The following is a 23,464-nucleotide window of genomic DNA, read 5'->3' as shown; positions in this document are numbered from 1 at the left end:
GAACAAACTCAGGTCCATGTGGCTTTGGCAGAATGGATTCAGTACTATGGTCTGGTTAACACAGCCCCTAACACTGACCTCATAGGTCATTTAAAAAAGAAAAAGACATCTAATCTCAAAAATAGATGTCTGATAATAGGTAAAGAATAATGGATAAGCCCAAGCAAAACCTCCATCCTCATAACATTTCAGGAGCTGAGTAAAGATAGAGGTATTTTGTAGAGCAGGAATGGGAACACAGGGAACTCCTATAACTACAGAATATTCTGTCAAACAATCTAATTGTTTTCCCCCTAAATCCTACCTTTGATGACATCTTAGGAAACACATTGGCCCACAATGAACGAAAGAAAAACCAGAGTTCTTCTGGTTTCTGGTAATTGTTAAAATGAACAATATCTCTTCAAAAAATATCATTTTGTATATTATTCATTTTTTAGAAAAATGGCCAAAATTGTTATCTGTTACATATTTTTCTAACTTACTGTTCATTAAAATAATAACTTATATTTATTGAGTGGCTACATGACTAGGCACACATCATTCTCCATCTTAAAAAATGCCTCATTGACAAAGAGTTTCTATACTATGAACCTGTAACAGTAAGTTATTATGACTATTGTAAAACATAAATGTTGGAGCCATACAATAAAGATGCTTTGGAATTCACCCAAGCTTAGTAATATTCCTTAAAGCCATCATCCAACTAAGGCTCATGAGAAAGACCTTAGCATAAGTTGAATTTATATCTAAAAGCCCTAATTAGACTCCTGTTGGTGCCATTATCATTAGATTTTCTATTGTGCCCGGCCACTAAAATAGTTGTTCTCATTGTGTATACTAAAAGAGAAGCAACATCAAAAAATAACATTTTAAACTGAAAGACACCTTAGAGATAAGCTATTCAAGCCTTTTGAATTTGTAGATGAGGAAAAAGAGGTTCAGTGAGGGTGACTTGCTTAAAATCAGTTTAAAAATAAAATGTGCTACAGGTATTTACAGTGAATTGTATGAAAAGGTTTTAAAATGTTACAAAATATTTTCTCTAATCAAATGCATAACTCAGTTGTAGAAAAGAAAAAAGAAAAAAAAATAGAAGTATTAAACTCATTAGATTTAAGTATGATGGCTGCGATTATAGTATTTTCTGACAAATCAGTATCATTTATTCCCAAGTGTTTTCTTTTTCCACATAGTCATGTATGATGACGTAAAGTGCATAGATCATTAAACCTTGCAGAACCTTAAATCATCTATGTTATGAGAAATCTGATTTTATTAAAAAGCAAGCTGACTTGTTCTCAATAAAATATTTGCTGACTTTGCAGTTCAAAACTGAATTTTCGAAAAGGAGATAAAGTAAGTGCTCAACCTCCTGTATTGTTCTTTTCATATGCCGGGAATGGGACAGGTCAATGCAGATTCTACAGGGAACTGAGTCAAACAGAGCTTGGTGGATATGGGTTCAGACATATGAAAAGCTTAAGTGAGAAGCATCATCGTACAGGTACGGAATGGGACTCAACTCCTAGCAAAGATGAGAAAACTGAGGACCAGGAAGGAAAAGTGACTCACTTTGGTTTTATACTCATTTGTGGGTATGTCAGGGCTGGAGGCCAAATCTCCCTGGTCCTAAAAGAATACTTTATTTGACCTCACCACACAAGGAGACCAGAGAACAAAGGTATCTCCCCCCAACCTGTGTGAGGAGAAGTCAGGGACAGAGTAAATTAAAGTCATTACTTTCTTGTGCAATCTTTTCTTCCTTAGTTAATGGTTGGACATTATTTTTTTTTTTAAAAGTCCATAGTGCATAAACTATGGTATTATCACTATCATCAATACCAGGACCTCTAGCTCTGCCCACGAAGTACTGGACATTCTGAGAAGTGTAATTTTGCAATATGAGAGCAATATCTTCACTTCTGCACCATGATCATCTTTCACACTATCCCACTCAGCTCCTCCCACTATCCTTAATCCAGTCTTCTCTCTGCCTTTTTATTAGGGTTTAATCTTTGAACACAGACCCAGGTGATGACAAAAGGAACCAGATAAATTCTAATATGTCATTGTCTTTTACGTTTGGGAGTTTTCAAGACCTTTCTCAAAACCACAACCACTTGGTTTTCCTTCAGTGATCATGACTATACATGATTAATTTTGCTTTGTCCACTAAGAACAATTATAACCCACTAACCATTTTTCCTAAATTCCTTCACAGACCTATTTGATTAGTAATTCTGTTGTAAATCTCTAGCTCATACTATTTTGTCTGACAAATCTGCTCATCTAGGACAAACTTAACTCGAATTATGGGATAGTGTTCTAGGCTCTGGGATGGGCCAGATGCAATCTAAAAAGCAATGACAGAGCCAGAAAGCCAAAGGGCTATATTCAGAGGTGAGATTCTGAGAGACTGCAAAAAGCAGGCAAAGATATAGCAAGGGGCCAGGATTAGGTCGAGAAGTGGAGTTTCAACAATATGAATTGGAAGGTGCCAGACAAGGTTGGGTCCCTACCTCTACTGAATTAGTAACCTTCATCTACCAGACACTCAGCCTTCCCACTTCCTTTGTCTTTTCTAACCCTCAGAAAAGTAAGGTTTATAGAAAAGGCTATCACGCATAAACCAAACCCCAGAGTCAAAGTCACCACATTCATCACTTTCTCCTTTTCCTTCGGGTCATTGATGCTACTGCTCATTCTTCCTGGGGTTGCCACTGTGTGAACTCCTGGCTTCTGTTGCTCCTTGGGAACTGATACCTCTGCCAGTAGTTTTCTATTTGCAAATATGTTCATTTTTTGTTTAGCTAAAACTTTCGTTGACCTATTTGATCATTATCACTGACTGTAAATTAGGAAAGAAACGCTCTTCTAGTGTCCAGCCATCAGCAAGTGTATTGGCGCCAATAGCAGGGGCATCTTGCCCATCTAGGGCTGTGCAGCTGGCCACTGCCTGGGGACTGAGTAAGGCAATGGCTGAGTGTACCTGGCTCACTGATGTTCCTTCCCCACCAGATCTCCACCTTGCTTCCGTGCTGCCCACCATTCAGGCCCTTATCCTGAGTCTGGTGCCTTCTGCCAGACTTCTAACATTCTCATGGTGATCTTTTGCTCTTAGAAACTTTTTTTTCCATCTTGAACTGTGGCTTCACTCAGGGGATACTGAATTTGCCACACATGTCAGTATATATCTGAATCCCAAGTGTGGACAGACTTCCTATTCTTACATCCCCGGGAAGGGCCACTGCCCAGGCTGGGCTCTTAGCGGTGCAATAGCCTTTTTGGTTTTTCATTCTGAGTGTTTTACACCCTGATGCCACCTTTAGTGTGTGTATACGAACTATGCTTTTATTGAACTTCTATAAGTAGACTCACAGAAGGATTCTTATCACCTCTTACAAAATTCTTTCTACCAAGTAAATGCTTGATCAGATGACTCTTGATTACTCCAAATAACTGACAGAACCAATGATGTGACCAAATCAAAATGGAAAAGCATTTATATTGTTTGCTTATTTTACCTGTATTTATAAGTGGCCATGCATAGAGTTTTCTTGCAATTTATGTCACTTCAAAATTGTGTTGCTATTGTCAAGCCCATTGAATTGTATCATTTTCTACACTGCTTCTCTGTGGGATTACCTCTTTTTCTCTCTACAGTATCGATTAAGAGGATCAATTTTACAGCTGAAGAAAAGCAAAAGCATCAGAGTAAAAATGGAACTCTGTTCAATTGTCCTTATGCTATGTTTTTTCCCATCCTTTCCAAGGCTGAAAGAGGTGATTGAACGTTTTAGGATAAAAGGTCTTCCCTTTCAGGGCCATCTGGCCTGTAGGCTGCATTTAGTGATAACTACAAACAGGGCTGGCAATAATGTTAATTAATTTTAAGCAGAGAAAATGCTTAGATAAACAAATCAGGATTGTTTGTGTATAAACTATGATGAGGCTATCTAATCAATGCTTAGTGTGTGTGTGTATGTGTGTGTGTGTGGGGGGGGGGGTTCCATAAAAATAAAGTTTGCTGTTTTTATATCACTTTTTAAAAACGTTTCTTTGTTAAACCAATGTTGTTTCAAAAACCTCAACTAAAACTAATGAAAGATCTTTTCTGCAAAGTTCCATTGCCTTGAAAACTCTAATTAGAATGCCATAAGGTAAAAGAATATGTATAAATATACCATTAGTTGGTCTTATACTCACATAATCTTTCTAAATAGTGTTGCAGCTTGATTTGGATATAAATCAATGACAGTCCATACTAGCACCACACCAAAGAGAAATTAATGCATTTCTATCTCTAGCAAACATAATATTACATGTTTCCAAAAGCCAATGGTGCTCCAATATTCCTTCTCATAATAAAAAGAGCCTCAAATAAAGCACAAATAGTATAAAGCATGGCAGACTAAAGTCAGTAGAACTTTGATCTAAACGCTATGTATATAATAGGGTGGCTAATAGTACATGAGTTAACTTATAATCCGTTTTCCTCAACTAGCAAAAAATACTTGTTTTCTATATGGACTATGTTTATTCCTTTGATTTTATAAAAATAGTATTATTAGTAATACATAGAATTTTAAAAGAAAAGGAAGTAACATTTTCCAGAAAGAACATTTGACTTTGGTATTTCTGCTTCAGAATGACATGTAAGGGTTTGTTGTGAGGCTGTAATTCTAAATTTCTGCAAGTGCATGGTACCCTTGCATGTGATTAAAGAATATTATTTAGACTCAGTAAGAGTTACTACTAAGTATTGTTATTGTGTTTGGAACTGCAATCCCTTAGCAGTACCAATTTTGCCAATACCATATTGTCCTCCTCTCCCTAGGACTGCATACACAAGAGACATTTAAAAACTTGAAGTAAACACATGTTGAAAATGTTGGGGATTTATTAAACACCATCTGTGATTGGTGAAAACAAAGACAGCCCTAGCCAGTTTTGCTCAGTGGATAGAACTTTGGCCCCTAACTGCTACTGAAGGGTCCTGGGTTTGATTCTGGTCTGTTCCTCTGTTTCAGGCTCCATCTCCGGTCCTGGTCCTGGTGTGTGCGGGAGGCAACCAATGGATGTGTCTCTCTCACATAGATGTTTCTCTTGCTATCTCTCGCCCCCTCCTCCCCTCTTTCTAAAAATCACTGGGAAAATATCCTTGGGAAAGGATTAACAACAAGAAAGAAAGAAAAGGAAGGAAGGAAGGAAGGAAGGGAGGGAGGGAGGGAGGAGATTTTATATATATATATATATATATATATATATATATATATATATAGAGAGAGAGAGAGAGAGAGAGAGAGAGAGAGAGAGAGAGAGAGAGAGAAAGGAGCAGTGGGGGAAAATAAAACAAAAAACAACTGAATATTGGTAGAGTCACATACAAATTCTTTATATCTGACCATTTTTAAAATAATTATTTCATTTGAAGATTTCAACAAATACAAATTGCACTCTTGGAATTACTAGGAACACTTAGAAACACCCACTAGACCTGGACTCATTGCTGAATTGGCTTGGTGAGAAGCTATTATGATCACCTGGTTATGATTCACTGTAGTTTTTTTGTAAACTCACAAAGGTGGTGCTTGACATTTACAAAATAGACATGTTTGTGCATTTTAAATTCATCACCAAGTCACCTTCCATAGGCCAAATTCAGATTTCACACTAGAACTGATTAAGAGTGATTTACAGAGATCATGGAGGTTTGGGCAAGGGTAGGCAGGTCAGCCTTCATGATGTGGCTGTGACATTTTCAGATTATTACTTGTAGCAACCCAGCCAAGAAAAAAAAAATCAAAATACTTTCTGAGCATGCTCACAACAGCATATCCAATCTTTTCTATCTTCCCTGTCTTTTCCATGCTGAGGAGTCCTGTGCAGATCCCTAGGAACGTAGGACACTGCAAATGATCAGTTTGTGCATTTCACCCCTGGCTAATATCCCCTTACCTCACTCCATCTCCTTTTCCTCCAAACCTTTTCTTCTTCCTCAGTCCTAACTCAACTCCAGGCTGTGAGAGTGGCAATCAGAAGAGGAGGCAACTTGCAGAGAGCCTGTGGAAGGCAGCTGGGGAGTCCCCATACCCAAGTAGCCACATACATAAGTGTGGGATATCTGCCCACTCTTCCTTTTGGGTTCAGCCTGCTCCAGAACCCTGTGGGCATCTAGTCTAGGTTATTTAGAGACTGAAAGCCACCCATCATCCAGATGAATGCCTGTGGAAGGGATCAGCCAGAGGCAGTAGTCCTGTGACGGGGAGATTTATGGTTTGACATCTCTGATTCCCAGGAGGGAGCTGGCAGGATTCCAGGTACAGCTGCTTCTCCTTGTGCCTATGAAGGTTCCCACCCACTGGAATGCCTGAACCCTAGGAACAGGGGGCAGTGCCAGCAGGGATGGGATTTAACAATATAGTATTAATATTTAAATTTCCTAAAGTGGAACACCATGCTTGCTTTATTAAAAATCAAGTATTTTAGTTGGTTTTCAAACATTTGGTTTATCAAATAATTTTTCAAGAATGCATTATATAGTCAAGTATGGACTGCCTCTATCCTGCAAAATATGTCAGTGGTTATGGATCTATATGTCCACCTTAGAGTTCTTAAATTATTTTTGTAACAAAAAAACAAAAACAAAAAGTGTGTGTGTGTATGTGTGTGTGTGTGTGTGTGTGTGTGTGTGTGTGTGTGAGGTCTTACCTATGCTGCTAAAAAAGAAATGGCAGAAAAAAAATCTTTTATTTATTACATTGTCCTTCCAAAGAACAACCTCTGAGATAGAGCTTTCATTAAACTTCAAATGACACAGAGTTCAGAAATTGATTAAAAATATCTAAAGGGGCTTCAAAAGTTACCTTCAAAAAGCTTAACAGGACAAACTATACTTCCTGAGTAAAACTTTGATCAGTTACTTGATCCTGCCAAAACATATGAATCAACCTTCCTGAGAAATCTTCAGTAAGTGCCAAGCTGTCATATCAATGAAGAAGGAGAATCATCACTTCTAGTCTTCAAAACAGTTTTGCTAATCTTATTGGAAAATGGGCCTTTTAAAAACTATAGATTTTTATAATTACTTTCTACCTGGAAACTCAGGTTCTTCATATAATTGTTCAGGAGGAAACTTTCTAATAGATTTTTTCTATCCCTATAGATTTTTAAAATGTATTACATAGCATATAGACTAAGCACTTTAGTGTCTGTGGTACAAAATCACTAAGGAGAAAGCAATCTAGATGAGTGTGTATAGTCTAATGGAGCAGACAAAAATTGATGGGATATTGGCCCTAAAATGCCTCAGGTACCCCACTCTTCATTGGAACAAGAATAAATCAAAGAGAAACAGAAAGTAAGACAGTGAAGAAAACACAGCCAAGCATTCTAATATCTCCTGCTGCTGTTTATTTACAAAATCTGGGTATGTTTTTCTAATATCTACATTAAAAACTCTGTGAAGAGCCTAAAATGTTCTCATTATGTCAACTGCATTGTTTCTGACATCTATCTAAATAAAAAAAATAGTGGTAACAACCTTATTTAGGCTAGATGATAGAATACAATAAAATAATGAAATAACATTTTAAATGTATACATGTATATTACACAAACTTTTGCTTGGATTTTGTATATCTCTCACAAGTTGTAGTCAAAATGTCTAAAGTCTTTCTCCTGACAAACATGTACGTATGCACACATATTGTGAATGTATAAAGCAGGAGGGAGAATATGGTTAAACCACTGGCAAACTGTTCAGTTCAGGGACAAAGAGACCTCACTGTCTTCTTGCTACCCCATCTGCTACCCCTGGCAAGTTGATAATACAACCCTTACTGACAAAACCTAGGAAATAAGTTCTACTTTTTTAAAACTTATTTTCATGTATTTATTATTTAAGGAATCAGACCACTTCTCCAGTGCACCTTCTGAAGTGGCAGAGTGTTTTTAAGTTCAGGCTCAAGCACCCAGCCTGCGTTGTTGTGTCATGTGGGCATATGGGGTTAGCTGCCTCAGGGCCACCATGATGCTATTTCATCCACAGGCCCCACACTCATATGGCTTAGCACTTTCATGGTACCTTTTCCACTTCAACCATAGGAACGCCTTTGGCTGGAGAAGTTAATAGCGAAGGAGAAAAAAAAATGTTGCCTTATATTTTGAATATTCTTTATGCCCTTCTGAGTGCAGGAAGGTAAAATACACTTAATTACACCCAAGGATTTATTTTAAAACCAATTATTTACTGATTCTCAATCCTTATACTGATTGAAAAACCGAAAAAGCAGTCCTTAATCTTACAGAAGAGTTACACCTGGAGATCTTTTATAGTGTATATCTCTCACCAGTCTAGGAGAGCCTAGTTTTATCTGTGCCATGAATCAAAAGACATTGGCACCCAGCAACAGAATTATCACCTGCCTACCCAAAAAAAAATGATTAATTTAAGATAAATAGGTGCTGACTTCAGAAAGTGATTATATTTCCAAGATATTGCTTCAGCAACACTCTCTCCACTCAGACACTTTAAAGTATTCAGAAGGATCATTCTTTTCTACTCACGTAACACAGAGCATTCAAAATTTAATCTAGCTCCCTGTATGCTTGAGTTTTAATTTACCATCAACCTATCAATATGAATCTTCTCTTTAATTCTTTTCATAACATAAACTTTTTTCTCTTTCATTGCCCACTTTTATATTTCATTATATAAAAATGACTTAGGTATAAAATAGTATAATAAACTTATGTCACTTAAAACAATAAGTTAAAGAGAGAACAACAACCACAACCTGATAATCACTTTTTGAAAGTTTGGCAGAGCATGACCATGCTTCAGTTTTTCCCTGAAAAGATTTTAATTTTTCTAAAAATGAGCTTTTTAAAAGTATAGGTTATAAGTGTCAAAGTTATCTTCAGTCAAAAAAGCTATTAATTATTTATTCTTGGATTCACAAAGAAAACAGCTTCACTCAATTCTAATACAATAAAAACATGGTCTCGAAGAATCCCCCTTTTATGAAGTATAGGTCTGAGAATGACCTTCTAAAAATGTAAGACTAGCCTGGTTCTCATATCACTGGAGACGAATTTCTAATAACTAAGGATTAGTTACTGAACACAAGCCACACCATTAGCCTCCACTTCTGCAAATTCATTAATATCCCTTCTCCCAACTCTCTGAGCTGGGATCCAAAAAGACACCATAAGTCAAGACTCAAAGTTTAAAAGTACCCTTTCTTTTTACCGTGGTGCTGTCTTATTATTGAAAGGTCACACACACACAAATGTGATAGAGATTGAATATGGCTCTGTGGTAGATAGGTGCAGTAATTTAGGAAGGAGATTAGAGATTAACCCATCAAGCAATGACTAGGCCAGGCTATTTCTTTATCTTGTAAAAAGATTTCATACTGCCCTAACCGGTTTGGCTCAGTGTATAGAACATCAGCCTGTAGACTGAAGGGTCCCAGGTTCGATTCCAGTCAAGGGCATATACCTTGGTTGCAGGCACATCCCCAGTAGGGTGTGTGCAGGAGGCAGCTGATTGATGTTTCTCTCTCATCGATGTTTCTAGCTCTCTATCCCTCTCCCTTCCTCTCTGTAAAAAAATCAATAAAATATATATTTTTAAAAAGATTCCATAAAAGTGTCAGATATGAAATTAATGTTACACTCACTTTCAGCTCTGTTTATGATAAAAATGAAGTTACCTTACCCATCAAACCATAGCCAAAAAAAGTGTGGTCTCTCTCAGAACCAAGAATCCTTAATGGAAAGTAAAATCACAAATAAATTTAATCATAGCAACTGCAATCAACATTCAAGTTTTTTTGTTAAGAAAGTTTAAAGTCCTAAGGAGTGGGTGATCCAAACAATCTTAATATTTGGCCCCAAAACTTATATAATTCTGCGAATCATGCCTTCGTAATTATACTTTTATGTTGTATTGTTCATAGTTGGATTTTTCTGAGTATATCACAACTGAACAGTAGAAGTGGCTTAGGCAACTGAAAAGTGTTACAAGAACACATAATAGTCACAGGGAGTCATAATTATTTCTACCAACTAGATCAATGGGTTGGTGGTTAAGACTGTCTAGTTAGCCCAGCCAATATCTGTAAAAATGTGATGCTTAAAACCTCTGGAGGCTAAAAAAGACACAAAAATGATTATTTATCCATGTTTTATTACCCAAAGGCTCAGAGTCCAAAATAACTCTGCCTAAGAACTCTCCTGACATAAGCATCCACATTTAAATGATATTTCCATGAAGTCAATAGCAGCACATATGTAACTGAAAGGCGACTGTCAAAGAGACAAGGAATTCAAGTGACAGACGAGGCATGAACCAGAAGGGCATCCATGCATCTCTAGCAGAAGCCAGAACTGAAAAGTGATGATGGAAGACCAGGTGCCTATACCCCCCACTGTGATGTTACTATATAGACCCTAGGAATGTGTCCCTCCCTGGTCGGCAAACTCATTAGTCAACAGAGTCAACAGTACTTCCTCAAAATAGACTCACCCAGGCGGAAAACCGACTTCCGCGCATGGGCCACGAAGTTTCAATCGCACTGTACGTGCGCCCGCAAGTGGTATTTTGTGGAAGAGCCACACTCAAGGGGCCAAAGAGCCGCATGTAGCTCGGGAGCCGCAATTTGCCGACCACGGCCCTAGCATATTTCCATTATTTATAACTCACTTCACAAAAAAAAGTGATTTGTACCTTATAATTCCATACATTACATATCTAATATCCTATGAGGTTCTGAAATATCCTCAACTGCTAATGTCAGTGGGTGCAGTTTCTGAGGATATATGGAATTGTCCTGAATTAGAATGGGCAAAAGGGCTTTAAATTTAGTGTCGACTGAAAATGTTGCAGGATAATAAAGGCTTGTTGGATAAATTATCAAAATCTATTTAAATATTTAGGGCACAGTCGATCTTTAAAAATATTTTACTATCTTGTTTTTATTTTATTGCTCCTCTGGTTACAGGAAATAAGATGATATAGTTACTCAGACTTGGTTAACATTACTTTTATTAAAAGAAATGCCTTTTAAAGTTTTAAATTCTAGTGAAATCTCATTATATATCGGGAATAGAACAGTTTAGTAGGCATTACTGACTCTAAGGACTGTGCCTTCCAAGCATCCTGAATACGGTTTTAACACCATTAAATGTGGCACCCATCATATTATTTTTCTGTGTAAAAACATTTTATGGTTCTCTATTGAGCATCACAAAATTTAGATTCCTTGAACTGTTTTAGAATGCCTCTAGCCACCACTTTACTTACTGAAACATCTATCACATTTCCTTAAAAGTACTCTAGTAAGAACTATCATCTCACTGTTTCAGTATTTTATGTATAGATGTTTTAGTCAACCTTGTTTTAGGTAAGCACTTGAAGGAGGTAGTATCAATTAGCCTCTTTCTGCCATGTTTTCCTTAACTTTAAAAGGAATATGTTATGTTGCTGGTGCTAAATTCCTTTCCAACTCTAAACTTCTATTAGTTTAATTTTCTCCATTCTATTGATCAAAGTTAAACCAAAAGCAGGCACTAAAATAGATATTAACTTATTTATGATGTGTTTTATCATAATAGATTATATGGACCAGAGTAGGTACTTGTACTGAAATTACAAATATATTACTCCAATGATAATTAACTTTGTATGTGGAAAGCAACTTTGCTATTTTATTTATCAAAAAAGCTTTTTGTAGTCATTTGAGATAAGTTACGAATATATGAAAAGCCAAATTAAGATTTGTTATGGTTTATATCACCTGATACAACATGCACTGATAAAAGAGAAAAAATAAATGTAAATCAGAGTTTAGTGTTATTGGAAGTCTCCTAAATCTCTGTATAGAACTAACAATCTTAAAATACACAATACAGCATTCCATTTTCAGACTTTACCTTCCTGACTGGACACAATGGCAATTAAAAACAAAACAAAAACCAGCATGCTAGTTTTCAATAGAGAAAAACCCAGGATCACTATAGCATAATTACCCTACAATCTTTCTCCTCTACAGTTTACTATGAGTGCTTTCATCCGTTTTACTACCAATGTTTGGAGGAGTGTCTAGTCTTTGACCACTTATTCTATACTGACTCACTCAATGAGTGCAATCTGGCTTCCCTCAATCATTTTACTGAATCTATTTTTAAGTCCCCATGAATCTTGTAATTGCCAATATTAAAAGATCACCTCAGCCCTTAAGGTTTTTTTTACCTCTGTTTAGAATTTTACCATTATCACCCACTTTTAAACCATTCCTATATTGACCTTCCTGGTCCTGTGTTTCGTTACTTCCCCATCTGTTTCTGATGCTTTGCTAACTCCCTTTGGTCCACTCTTAAAATTAGGTGTTCCACATGATAGTACTCTTCTCCTCATCCTTCCCTTTCATAATCTCAGTCATTTTGGTTTCCATGGTTTCAACTCTTCCCTCATGCAGATGACTATCAAATTTGCATCACAATCCTAATTTCTCCAGATCTCCAGACTCTAATTGCATTTATACCTGTATGTTTCTATGGCAATTCCCTTCAACATAATACATACAAACTATTTTTCTCCCTAAATCTGTGCTTTCTCCTTCATTCTCTTTCTATTTAAAACAAAAGTAAAACAAAACAACACCAAAAAACATCTGTCTTCCCAGTTACTGACATTCAAACCCACAGTCATCTTTATGTCCTTGCACATCTCACCTCCCACATCGAGTTGATCAAGTCATGTCTAACTTGGTAATAACGTACATATCATCTTCCTCAGTGTCAGTAAATGCCTCAGTTCAGACTCTAACTGTACACTGGGCTAAAATCTTTCAAGACTCACCTTTCGCTCAGTTGTATCTTTCAGGCTGGCCATGCAAAGACCTCACTTCGCGCAAGGGTTTCCTGGACTGAGGTTTTGTAGTAGGCAGTTAGACGAGCATGTGGAGAGTAGGAACGAAAGGCCAGATATGAAATGTCACCAAGGCAAAGTGCGCCAGGTACCTAGCAACAGGCAAAACTGGGAAAACAAGGACCTGGCTCCCAGGGTGACCTTTGCTCCCTTAGCATTCAGTTTAGACCCCCTGACCTTTCATATCGAGGGGCATGCTGTTCGGACTCTCCCATGTTTTTAAACCCCCCCTCCCCCTTAGAGGAGGAACAAGGGACCAGAGAATAGCCTCATACAAATCCCATAGAAGCCCTTGCATAATCACTTCTTTAAGCGTTAAGCCCTCAAGACATTGAGGGTCTGACCCACATCAGATAATCTTAGGAACATAGCCTCAGGTCTCTTGATCACAAAGACAAAGTTTTGGTCAAATTAGAGATGACATTTAGGCCTCACCTGTGTTTCAGCTCCAAGCCCAGAAAAGCAGGAAATCCACAGCGAGGCCATGGCTGACTTCAGGACCAGATGCAATGAAATGACTCCCTCCCCTACCATCCACCAATCAGTAGAGACCACACGTGGAAAAGCTGATGAACATTCTATTGAGATCGTCCCCTGAAACTTGGAAGATTCTAGCCCTTAGAGAGGGGATAAAAACCCTCAGGGCCTCAGACAGGAGGGCCCAACACAGTTATGTGCCTTTCCCCACCCATTCCCCAAGGTGTGTTTTCCCATGCCTCTTTCTCCTAAGCTGTGGGGCCTTTCATTTGCTGCTTTAACTTATTTCCTGAGCCCATTTCTTCTACAGCTCATTTCTTCTACCTCTGTGTCCTTCTGAGTAAACTTTCTCTTATAGTTCGAGTCTTGGATCTGAATTCTTTCTTACTCAGAACTCAAGTATCAAGGTTGCTGAAACTAAGTCTGGTCTGATTCCACTGTTCTAACACCTGGCACTGTTTCTCCACCAACAGTTCCTGGGCTGTCTTAATAACGGCTCCCTCTTTCACCTCCATGTGTTCCTAGCTTGCCTCTTTCTCACTAGGCCCAAACATCCCTGAGTGTTTATCCTCCTGTTCACCCTGACCCAGGATCTGCCATATTACAAATTCTGCCCATCAGCAAACTCTTTTTTTGTTTTTAATTTTTTTATTGGTTTCAGAGAGGAAGGGAGAGGGAGAGATAGAAACATCAATGATGAGAGAGAGTCATTGATCAGCTGCCTCCTGCACGCCCCACACTGGGAATTGAGCCCGAAACCTGGGTATGTGCCCTGACCAGGAACCAAACCCTGACCCTCTGGTTCGTAGGTAGATGCTCAACCACTGTGCCACGCCGACCAGCCTGCAAACTCTTAATTTAGATTATCCCAGACCCACAAACAGCAGTACATTTGTTACCTTTCACCAAATGATCATCACAGGCTTATTTATTTTTGATGTTATTTTTTTTTTCTGAACAGAACAATAATGTATTTATAGATGCTTAACATTTTTGGAAAATATAAAACAAATATCACCACCAAATACCACCAGTTTTAACATTTGCCTAGATGTCCTTCTACTCTAGCTATTTTTAAAAATAAAACTGGCATTACATGCTATATATAATTTTCTGTATTATATTATTTACTTTAGAGAATAACTGTTTTTGACTGCATTTAAAATAGTCTTCAAAAATGGTTTCAGGGCACCATAGTATTCCATAATTTATATATATACATATATATTCAATTTTTCAAAGTTCTCTTTTTTATTATTCCTATAATATTTTAATGTATTAAAATGTCAGTAATCTTATTTCTTTATGATATGTACCTGGAAGACGCATTACCTGGTTAAAAAGTATGAAATTTTTTAGCACATGATCCATGTGGTAAATTGCTTTCCAGAAAAGTTGAACCAATTTTCTCTTGGACTGGCAGAATAGCACTCGTTTGGCAACCGCAGGATTCTGAAAAGTACTCAGGCTGCCTCCAGCATTTCCCATCTCTAATTCCACTGCACTTCATAGGCAACTTTCTAAAATACATTACAGGCACCCAAAAATCCCAATGATCCCCTACTACCCAAAGAATAAAATTCTAACCTCCGAGCATGGCATACGAGTCCTCCACACACCGGCTGCAACTTCCTTTCCTCTCCTTTTCCACTCCTCCCCTCCGCTCACCCACTAGCCTAGGTCTGCAGTTCTACTCCAAACTACACTTAGAATCACCTGGAGGGGCTTTCACAAATAGACGTCCGAGTTCCATTCCACACTAATTGAATAAGAACCGGGAGCTGGCTCTTTTTGTTTAATTCCTCACCAGGTGATACTAGTAGCCATACTTTAAGCCACCACAACTTAACCCATTCTTCTTTAAAGTGAAATAGGTAGAGACACTGGGAGAACACATCAAAAATGCAAGTACTTGGACCTCACTTTAAGGATCTCACTTTAAGATAACTAACTCAGACCCTTTAAGGCTAGAGTGCAGGAATTTGCACTTTAACAAACCTGAAGATTCTGTGGTTTACACTTGAGACAAACCAGACAATTGCCACTTTCATAATGCAATGCCACATTTCCCAGCTCTGTAACAAGTGCTCTCTGCCTTTATGCTTCAACCTTACAGTCTGTTCCACACCTTCCCTGCCCCCCACGCCCTGCGCGCACACACACACACACTCTCCCACAAATCACATATTTTTATGCCCAGCTTAAATGCTAGTTCTTCCAGCCAAGTTTAATTGTTCCAGCATTTTGCGGTTCCGACGTTCATTGTTTATGACTTTATTACTAATATAACATTTCTTCTCTCCAGCCCCTGTAATTGTAGAGACGTTAAGCTCCACTAATAGACCTGAATTTTTCATGTGCAGATATATTATCTGTTTCACAAGAATATCTCTATAGTATGTGGCACTTACTGGTTTTTGTTGTTTGTTTTTTACAAATAGTAGACATATGTTAAATGCTGGAGTTGAATAACAAAATATTCCCAGCCGGTGCTCTCCTTGTTAAACAATTACCAAACAGTGCTCCATGTTTTGGGCAAAGAAGCAATGCGGGGCCCTCGCTGGTTTGGCTCAGTGGATAGAGCATCAGCCTGCGGACTGAAGGGTCCCAGGTTCAATTCCAGTCAAGGGCACATGCCCAGGTTGTGGGCTCAATCCCCAGTAGGGGGCATGCAGAGGCAGCCAATCAGTGATTCTCTCTTATCATTGATGTATCTATCTCTTTCTTCCTCTCCCTTCTTCTCTGAAATCAATAAAAATATAATTTTTTTTAAAAAAAGAAGCAATGCTGGAGAAGGTAATCTGGCATTCCTTTTTTATAAATCTTCAAATAGCTAGTGATTTGGTAACTAATCTCATTCTGGTTTGCTCTGCTAAATTGGGTATATTTTGTCTACTTAATTGTTAATGTATGCACTCCTAGTTGTTAGCAATTTATTTAGACCATGAATTCTCTTATACTGATTATTTAGAAATGTCAAAATGCAGATAAAGTTAGTGGAAGTGATGGAAATGTTTTAGATTGAGTTTTATCTGTTTATCTAGTACATGAGCAAAAGTGAAAGGTCAAAGTGGGACTTGGTATTCCAGGAACCGGAAATCAAATTCACTTAATGCAAATTTTGACCCTTTAAAGAAATAAATCCATGGAATATACACAGAGCCACTCCCCAACTCTATTCCCCGATAGTCATGCCCAAACAAGAACTCTTTCATTAAACTTTCCAAGAAACCCCAACCACAATGTCTCCACAACACCGAATGTCATTCACTTGGTATTTATTCTATTTCTTCCAGTGCTGTGGTGATTCATGGACATCTAATCACCCCTACTGGACTCTAACCTCCTAGAATTAGGAACCAGGTGTTTTCCATGATTGTGTCTCATACAGAGCCTATCATATTATCTGGCACACCAAAGGTGTAGATAAATCTGAGATGATTGAAAAGATAAAGACAGTACATCAATTTGTTAAATCGCAGGTATGATGTAGGGGTTTTCCTTTAAAATTATTTTATTCAAACCATATACTATCCTCCATTTCCAAAGAATCGTCATGTCATAGGGGAGCAAGAATGACATTGTGGCAAAGGATAAGGAGAGGGAATAATTCCTCCTCTCTCTACCCTGGGTGGGAAGAGGGGAAGTTATTGAGAGGATGGTTCACGTATGCAGGGTACTTCACTACCCCATGATTTCATTCCATTGTCTATAAGTTGTAGGCAAAATTGTATCTACCATATAGGGTTGTTGTGAAGATTAAATTGATTTAATGTAAGTAAAAACATCTAGTATGTGGCACATGGTAAATAATAAGTTAATAGTGTTTAATCTTTTTAATCCATTTTATCTGCCTTATGAACACAAAAGGACACTAAGAGTTTTTATTTTCAGTAACATTTGCTTCCGGATAATAAAACCAGAGCACAAAGTATCTAGTGAACTTTAAGGTGTGCTGCTTGAAATGCGTTACAAATATATGTTGTGTTTTTATGCAAGATAAATTGGATAACAAGGGTAGATAGGTAAAATAATTCAAAAACGACTCCTCAGCTTAAGTTTTAATTCAAGTCCTGCCATTTGGCAATTATTTGAACATAGATATCTGCTCTAAACAGATTAGTCTGGTTGGAAAAACATGATGTCTCCTTATTTCATTGGACAGACAGAAGAGGTCTGCTTGAGTCACTACCTAAGGGGAAATAACTGCTCCTTAATACATAAAACACAAAGACTATGGCATCTGGGAACTCAAATGCTGATCATCCATTGAAAGGAGAGTACACAATTAAAATTAATTATATACACAAGGCAATCAAAATACGTGTTGATTCTATTTCTATCTGCTCAAAACTTTAGTCTTGACACTTAAGAGTATGGTTTATGAAACTCAAGGAAACAAGGTAAGATGCCCTTAAATGTTTCAGATAGCCATGTGACAATGAAACTAAAATTTGGAAGAAGCAACCAAACAACTAAAAATGCATCGAGAAATGGAAAAATGCATTGGGAAAATGAAGGTCAAACTATTATATACGGTGGTAAAAACTAGTGTTTTCTAAATGTATTAGGTTGGATCACACAAGACTGTCAATATCAGACCGTTTTTAAATTATAGAAATGACAATTTCATATATTTTAGGTCAACATCAATTAAGAGATTATTACTTTTTTTAATCCTTGCCCAAGGATATTTTTTTACTGGTTTTTAGAGAGAGAGGACAGAGGATAGAGGAAGAGAGAGACAAAGAGAGAAGCCTCAATTAATTGCCTCTTGTACTTGCCCTGACCAGGAATCGAACTCACCACCTTCTGGGTACTGGAGGACATTCCAACCAACTGAGCCACCTGGTCAGAGCAAGATTATCACTCTTTTAAAGAAGGGATGGTTTAGTGATACTTTGTATAGTTTATGTGGAAATTATAATGATGAAACATTATTTTTCTATTATTATGTTGATGAAACAAAAAACACACATGGGGAGAAAAATCACAATTAAGCTCCTTTATTAGGGGCTCACTTCATGTCTCTGTGTCAGATTTTGGTAATTCTCATAATATTTAAAACTTTTCCCTTATTATTATATTTGCTATGGTGATCTGTGGTCAGTGATCTTTGATGTTACTATTGTTTTGTGGGTGCCATGAACCATGTATAAGAATATAAGACAGCAAACTTAATCTATAATAATAAAAGCCTAATATGCAATAAGACCAGACAGCCAAACAACCTTCTGGATGTCCTTCCAGATGACCTTCCAGATGAAGCCAGGGCTGTGAGGGCCAAGGCAAGCCACCACAGCTGCCAGGACCAAGCCCCTTGCACAAATTTTGTGCATCGGGCCTCTAGTTGATAAATAATGTGTATGTTCTGACTGATCCACTGACCAGCTGTTTCCTGTCTCTTTTCCTTTCCTGGGGCCCCTATTCCCTGAGACACAACAATATTGTAATTAGGCCAATTGATATCCATACAATGGCCTCTAAGTGGTCAAATGAAAGGAAGAATTACATGCTCCTCACTTGAAATCAAAAGGTAGATATGATTAAGTGTAGTGAGGAAGGCATGTTGAAAGCCCAGACAGGCCAAAAGCTAGGTCTCTTGCACCAAAAGTTCAACCAAGTTGTGAATGCAAAAGAAAATTTCTTGAAGGAAATTAAAAGTGATACCCCAGTGAACAAACAAATAAGAAAGTGAAATAGCCCACTGCTATGTAAAGTTTTAGTGGTCTGGGTAGAAGATCAAACCAACCACAATATTCTCTTAAAGCCAAAGACTAATCAAGAGCAAGGCTCTAACTCTCTGCAATTCTGTGAATGCTGAGAGAGGTAAGGAAGCTCCAGAATAAAAGTCTGAAACTAGCAGAGACTGGTTCATGATATTTAAGAGAAGAAACCACCTACATAACATAAAAGTGCAAGGTGAAGCAAGTGCTATATAGAAGCTGCAGCAAGTAATACAGAAGATTGAGCTTAAAATAATTAATGAAGGGGGCAATACTAAACAACAGATTTCCATTGTAAATGGAACTGCCTTATATTGGAAGAAAATGCCATTGAGAACTTAGTGCTAGTGAGAATGCATTAATGCTTGGCTTCAATGCTTCAAAGGAGAGGCTGACCCTCTTGTTAGAGGCTAGCGCAGCTGGTGACTTTACGTTGAAGCCAATGCTCTTTCACCATTCTGAAGGCCCTGGGGCTCTTGAGTGCTCAGTCTACACTGCCCCTGTGCTCTGTAAATGGAACAAAGACTGTTTACTTTATAGTCTGTTATATATTTTTTAAACTCACTGTTGAGACCTACAGCTCAGAAAAAAGATTCCTTTCAAAATAATGATGCTCATTGATAATGTACCTGGCCATCCAAGAGGTCTGGTGAAAATGTACAATGAGATGAATGTTGTTGTCATGCCTGCTAATACACTCCTTTCTGCAGTCCCTGGATTAAGGAGTAATTCTGATTTTCAAGTCTTATTATTTAAGAAATATATTGCATAAGGGAATAGTTGCCAGGGACAGTGATTTGTCTGATGGATTGGGGCAAACTCAGTTGAAAACCTTCTAGAAAGAATTCAATATTATAGGTAGCATTAAGAATACCTGTGATTCATGAGAAGGGATCAAGGCACCAACACTAACAGTAGTTTGAAAGACATTGATTCCAGTCTTCATAGATAACTTTGAGGGATCCAAGACTTTAGGGGAGGAAGTAACTGCAGAAGTGTTTGAAAGAGCAAAAGAGCCAGAATTAGAAGTGGAGCCTGAAGATGTGACTGAATTACTGCACTCTCATGATGAAACTTGAATGGGTAAGTTGTTTCTTAGGAGTGAGCAAAGAAAGTGGTTTCTTGAGATGGAATCTACTCCTGACTCTATGAAGTGAAGATGCTGTGAAGATTTTTGAAATAACAACAAGAGACTGAGAATATTACCCAAAGCCAGTTGATAAAACAGTGGCAGGGTTCAAGAGGGTTGATTCCAATACTGAAAGTCCTACTCTGGTAAAATGCTTACAGCATTGCATGCTAGAGAGAGAAATAATTTATGAAAGGAAGAGTCAATTGATAAAGCAGACTTCATTATTGTCTTATTTTAAGAAATTGCCATTCACCCCAACATTTAGCAACCACCACCCTGATCAGTCAGGAGCCATCAACATTGAGGTAAGACACCAGCTGAAAGATTACGACTAGTTAAATGTTCGGATGATAGGTAGCTATTTTTTACAATTGCCTATGCTTAATAAAGGTAGGTACATTTTTAGACATACTCTATTGCACAATTAATAGAACGCAATGTGGTGTAAACATAACTTTTATATGCATGAGAAAACAAAAATATTTATGTGACTCACTTTCATGTGATTTTCGCTTTATTGTGGTGGTCTGGAACCAAACCTGCAATATCTCTGAGGTATGCCTGCAGTAGTCACCTTTACACAGAATCTGGTATGTGTTTTTATTCATAGTCTTTAATTAATTCATAAATATATCTTTACCTTAGAGTAAGGGTATTATTGAGAGCATGTTTGAATCATACTCAAGCCATATAGCAGTAGTTTTCTCTCCTCTAAATTGTGGACAAAAAAAAATTTGTGTAGGAACATATCCAGTCCCCCTGCCCCCCATCTGACTCACAAAGGCACCCGTCTAAAGAGAAGCCATTCTGGAAAAGAAGCTCTCATTTCCTCTACTGGAATATTGAGGTGTCTGCTGAGATCCCTCATTAAATCGAGAAATGGAAGTTGCCAGAGCTCTCTGCCCCTTTAATCCAACTGACATTCTGACTCACTAGGTCACTATAAAAATCAGAATAGAACACGGGACAGCTGAGAGCACCCCCAGCACACTGGCAGTTGGAAGAGTGATGGAGGAAGATAAGTAGCACCTCATGGACAAGTAAAAGAAAGAAGTACTTGAAGAAAGAAAAATGTTAAGTTGACCTGGATGGAGGAAAATATTTGTAAAAGTAAAGGAATTTCTTTTAATTTGACTCCCCACCCCCACCAACAACAAAAAAGAAAGAAAAAAGAAGATGAAAAAGCTATTTCTGCGGTTTGTTGATAGAATGAAAAACAAAGAATCAAAATTAGTTATTTCCAAGGTTTGCCATTGTTACCCAATCAATATTATTAACTTTCATTATTAACTGTAACTGTATAAAGGTTAAATAAGACAATTGGGACCTGAGAGATCCCTGCATTTAAAAAAAATACTTTTGATCAGTACTATAAAATAAATAGGTAAATCACCATAAAATAGTATTTAAAAAAAGGAATGACAAATCAAGGACAACCTGTAGTCACCATTACATAAATGAAAAGGTGGTTTAATGTGATGCCAATGCTACTGTCAGTGACTGTCAGTGGGTATATTTTCTCTCTCTCGCTCGATATATATATATATATATATATATATATATATATATATATATATATATATATATTATATATATAATTTATATATATATTAAAAATATATATACATGCTTTTTTCCTATCTCTATGTCAGTCTCTGCGTATATGTGTGTATGATTCAAGGATGGGATTGAGAAAAAATGAACTATAAATTGAAGAGGAAAATAATAATGCAAACAAAATAGAGTGAACGTCTCTAGATCAACTTCTCTCTTCTCCCTACTTCCCAGTTTATTGCAGAGTTTTTCTTAGGATGCAAGTGTTAGTTATTTAACTGTAAACTTTGAAAAAAATCTCCATAATTTGAGTCTAGTTTTAATAATCTCTTTCATTTCCAGGGCATTGTTTATTGATAACACTGGGAAGAGATTTTGCTATTCAGTATTATTTGACAAACTGAGTAAACTATTTTTCTTTTTGTCAGAATAAATAAAAATAAGAGATCCTCACTGAAGATGTACCCTGATGGTGTAAATACTGAAATAAGCTAAACATGAGAATCATCTAGAAGAATAATTAGGACTCATCATGTCCTTCTCAAGCCATACCCAAAAGAGCACCAAAAGACCTTTGCCACTGGAAAATCTTATGCCACCACAAGTTCCACGAAACAATTACTTGCATTTTCAGGAAGAAAAGCAAAGACTCCAGTTAAAGAAATTCCTTCTTGACAGGATGTTCCTAGTGGCCATGACAAGAGACAACATAGAAAAAAAAGATGTCACTGAATACTATGAGCAAGTGTTTCAGTCAATTGCAAAACCTCACACAGGAGAAGCAGTAACAGGATTGCTGCTCATATATCGTACTTTCATTCTGCATATCCTTGAGTCTTCCAGTGGTAGTCTTTATCGTATTCTTTTAGATTATATTAACCATAAAAAGAATAGAGGAGAATATTTTATCCAAGGGATGAAAATTATAGTCGTGTCCCATAACATCCCAACAAGGATCTTCATGCAATGGCACGTTGTGGTCATCAAAGTGCCAGTCATGTATCTGGACGATGTGACACAGTCACAGTCCCTGAAAGAGGTCATCACTGAGTTTCTCACCCAGACGCATAAACTAGCACTCTACTTTTTTAAGACTCTTAAAGTGGGCGTAAAGGGACCGGGCGAGAGCTTGCACCAACCTGCACCCGAATTACTCCTCCCAGAACAAATAATTAAGTATTTATACAAATCTGAAGAATTCATGGAACCAGAAACTTTCATAAACATGTATAATAGACCCATTCACGTCACTTTGGATACTGAGGTGGTATGGCCTGCTCCTTCCCGTTTCTAGAACTGGAAGTGATGATGTGAGAGATGTGGTCAAATCTCCTAAGGAATTGGTGCTACTTCAATAAAAAGAAAAGATTTCTAAAGTTACTCATTTCTTTAAAAAAAGAAACAGAACACCACAATATACACAAAGGTAGTATACAAATGTCTACAGAGTATGTTGAAAATGTATCTGTTCTGATATTAAGTTCAATATGTTATGTGAATAGGTGGAGTGGTTTCATAAGTTCTGAAAGGTTAACATTAGTTTAACTTAATTTATTAAATAAAACTATGCAAAAGTGTAAACACTTGATTCACATTCTCATTCTCTAAACAGTCAATGAGCAGCTGCTACCACAC

The 23,464-nt window shown here is 37.3% G+C and overlaps 2 protein-coding genes across 2 annotated transcripts in view; one reads left to right on the top strand and one right to left on the bottom strand.

The window, feature by feature from the left end:
• The window catches only part of ZNF804B (zinc finger protein 804B), a 396,079-nt gene that overhangs the window by 343,736 nt on the left and 28,879 nt on the right, over positions 1–23,464 (bottom strand). The window lies entirely within an intron of this gene.
• On the top strand, positions 22,362–23,123 carry TEX47 (testis expressed 47). Its single transcript, XM_059656148.1, has one exon. It carries the CDS (start codon positions 22,362–22,364, stop codon positions 23,121–23,123), a length of 762 nt encoding a protein of 253 aa, XP_059512131.1.

Source organism: Myotis daubentonii, chromosome 10, assembly GCF_963259705.1.
Source record: "Myotis daubentonii chromosome 10, mMyoDau2.1, whole genome shotgun sequence".
In the NCBI taxonomy this organism is placed as follows: Eukaryota; Metazoa; Chordata; class Mammalia; order Chiroptera; family Vespertilionidae; genus Myotis; species Myotis daubentonii.
The sequence above is the reverse complement of the archived record's forward strand: the minus strand, read 5'-3'. Positions and strand labels throughout refer to the sequence as shown.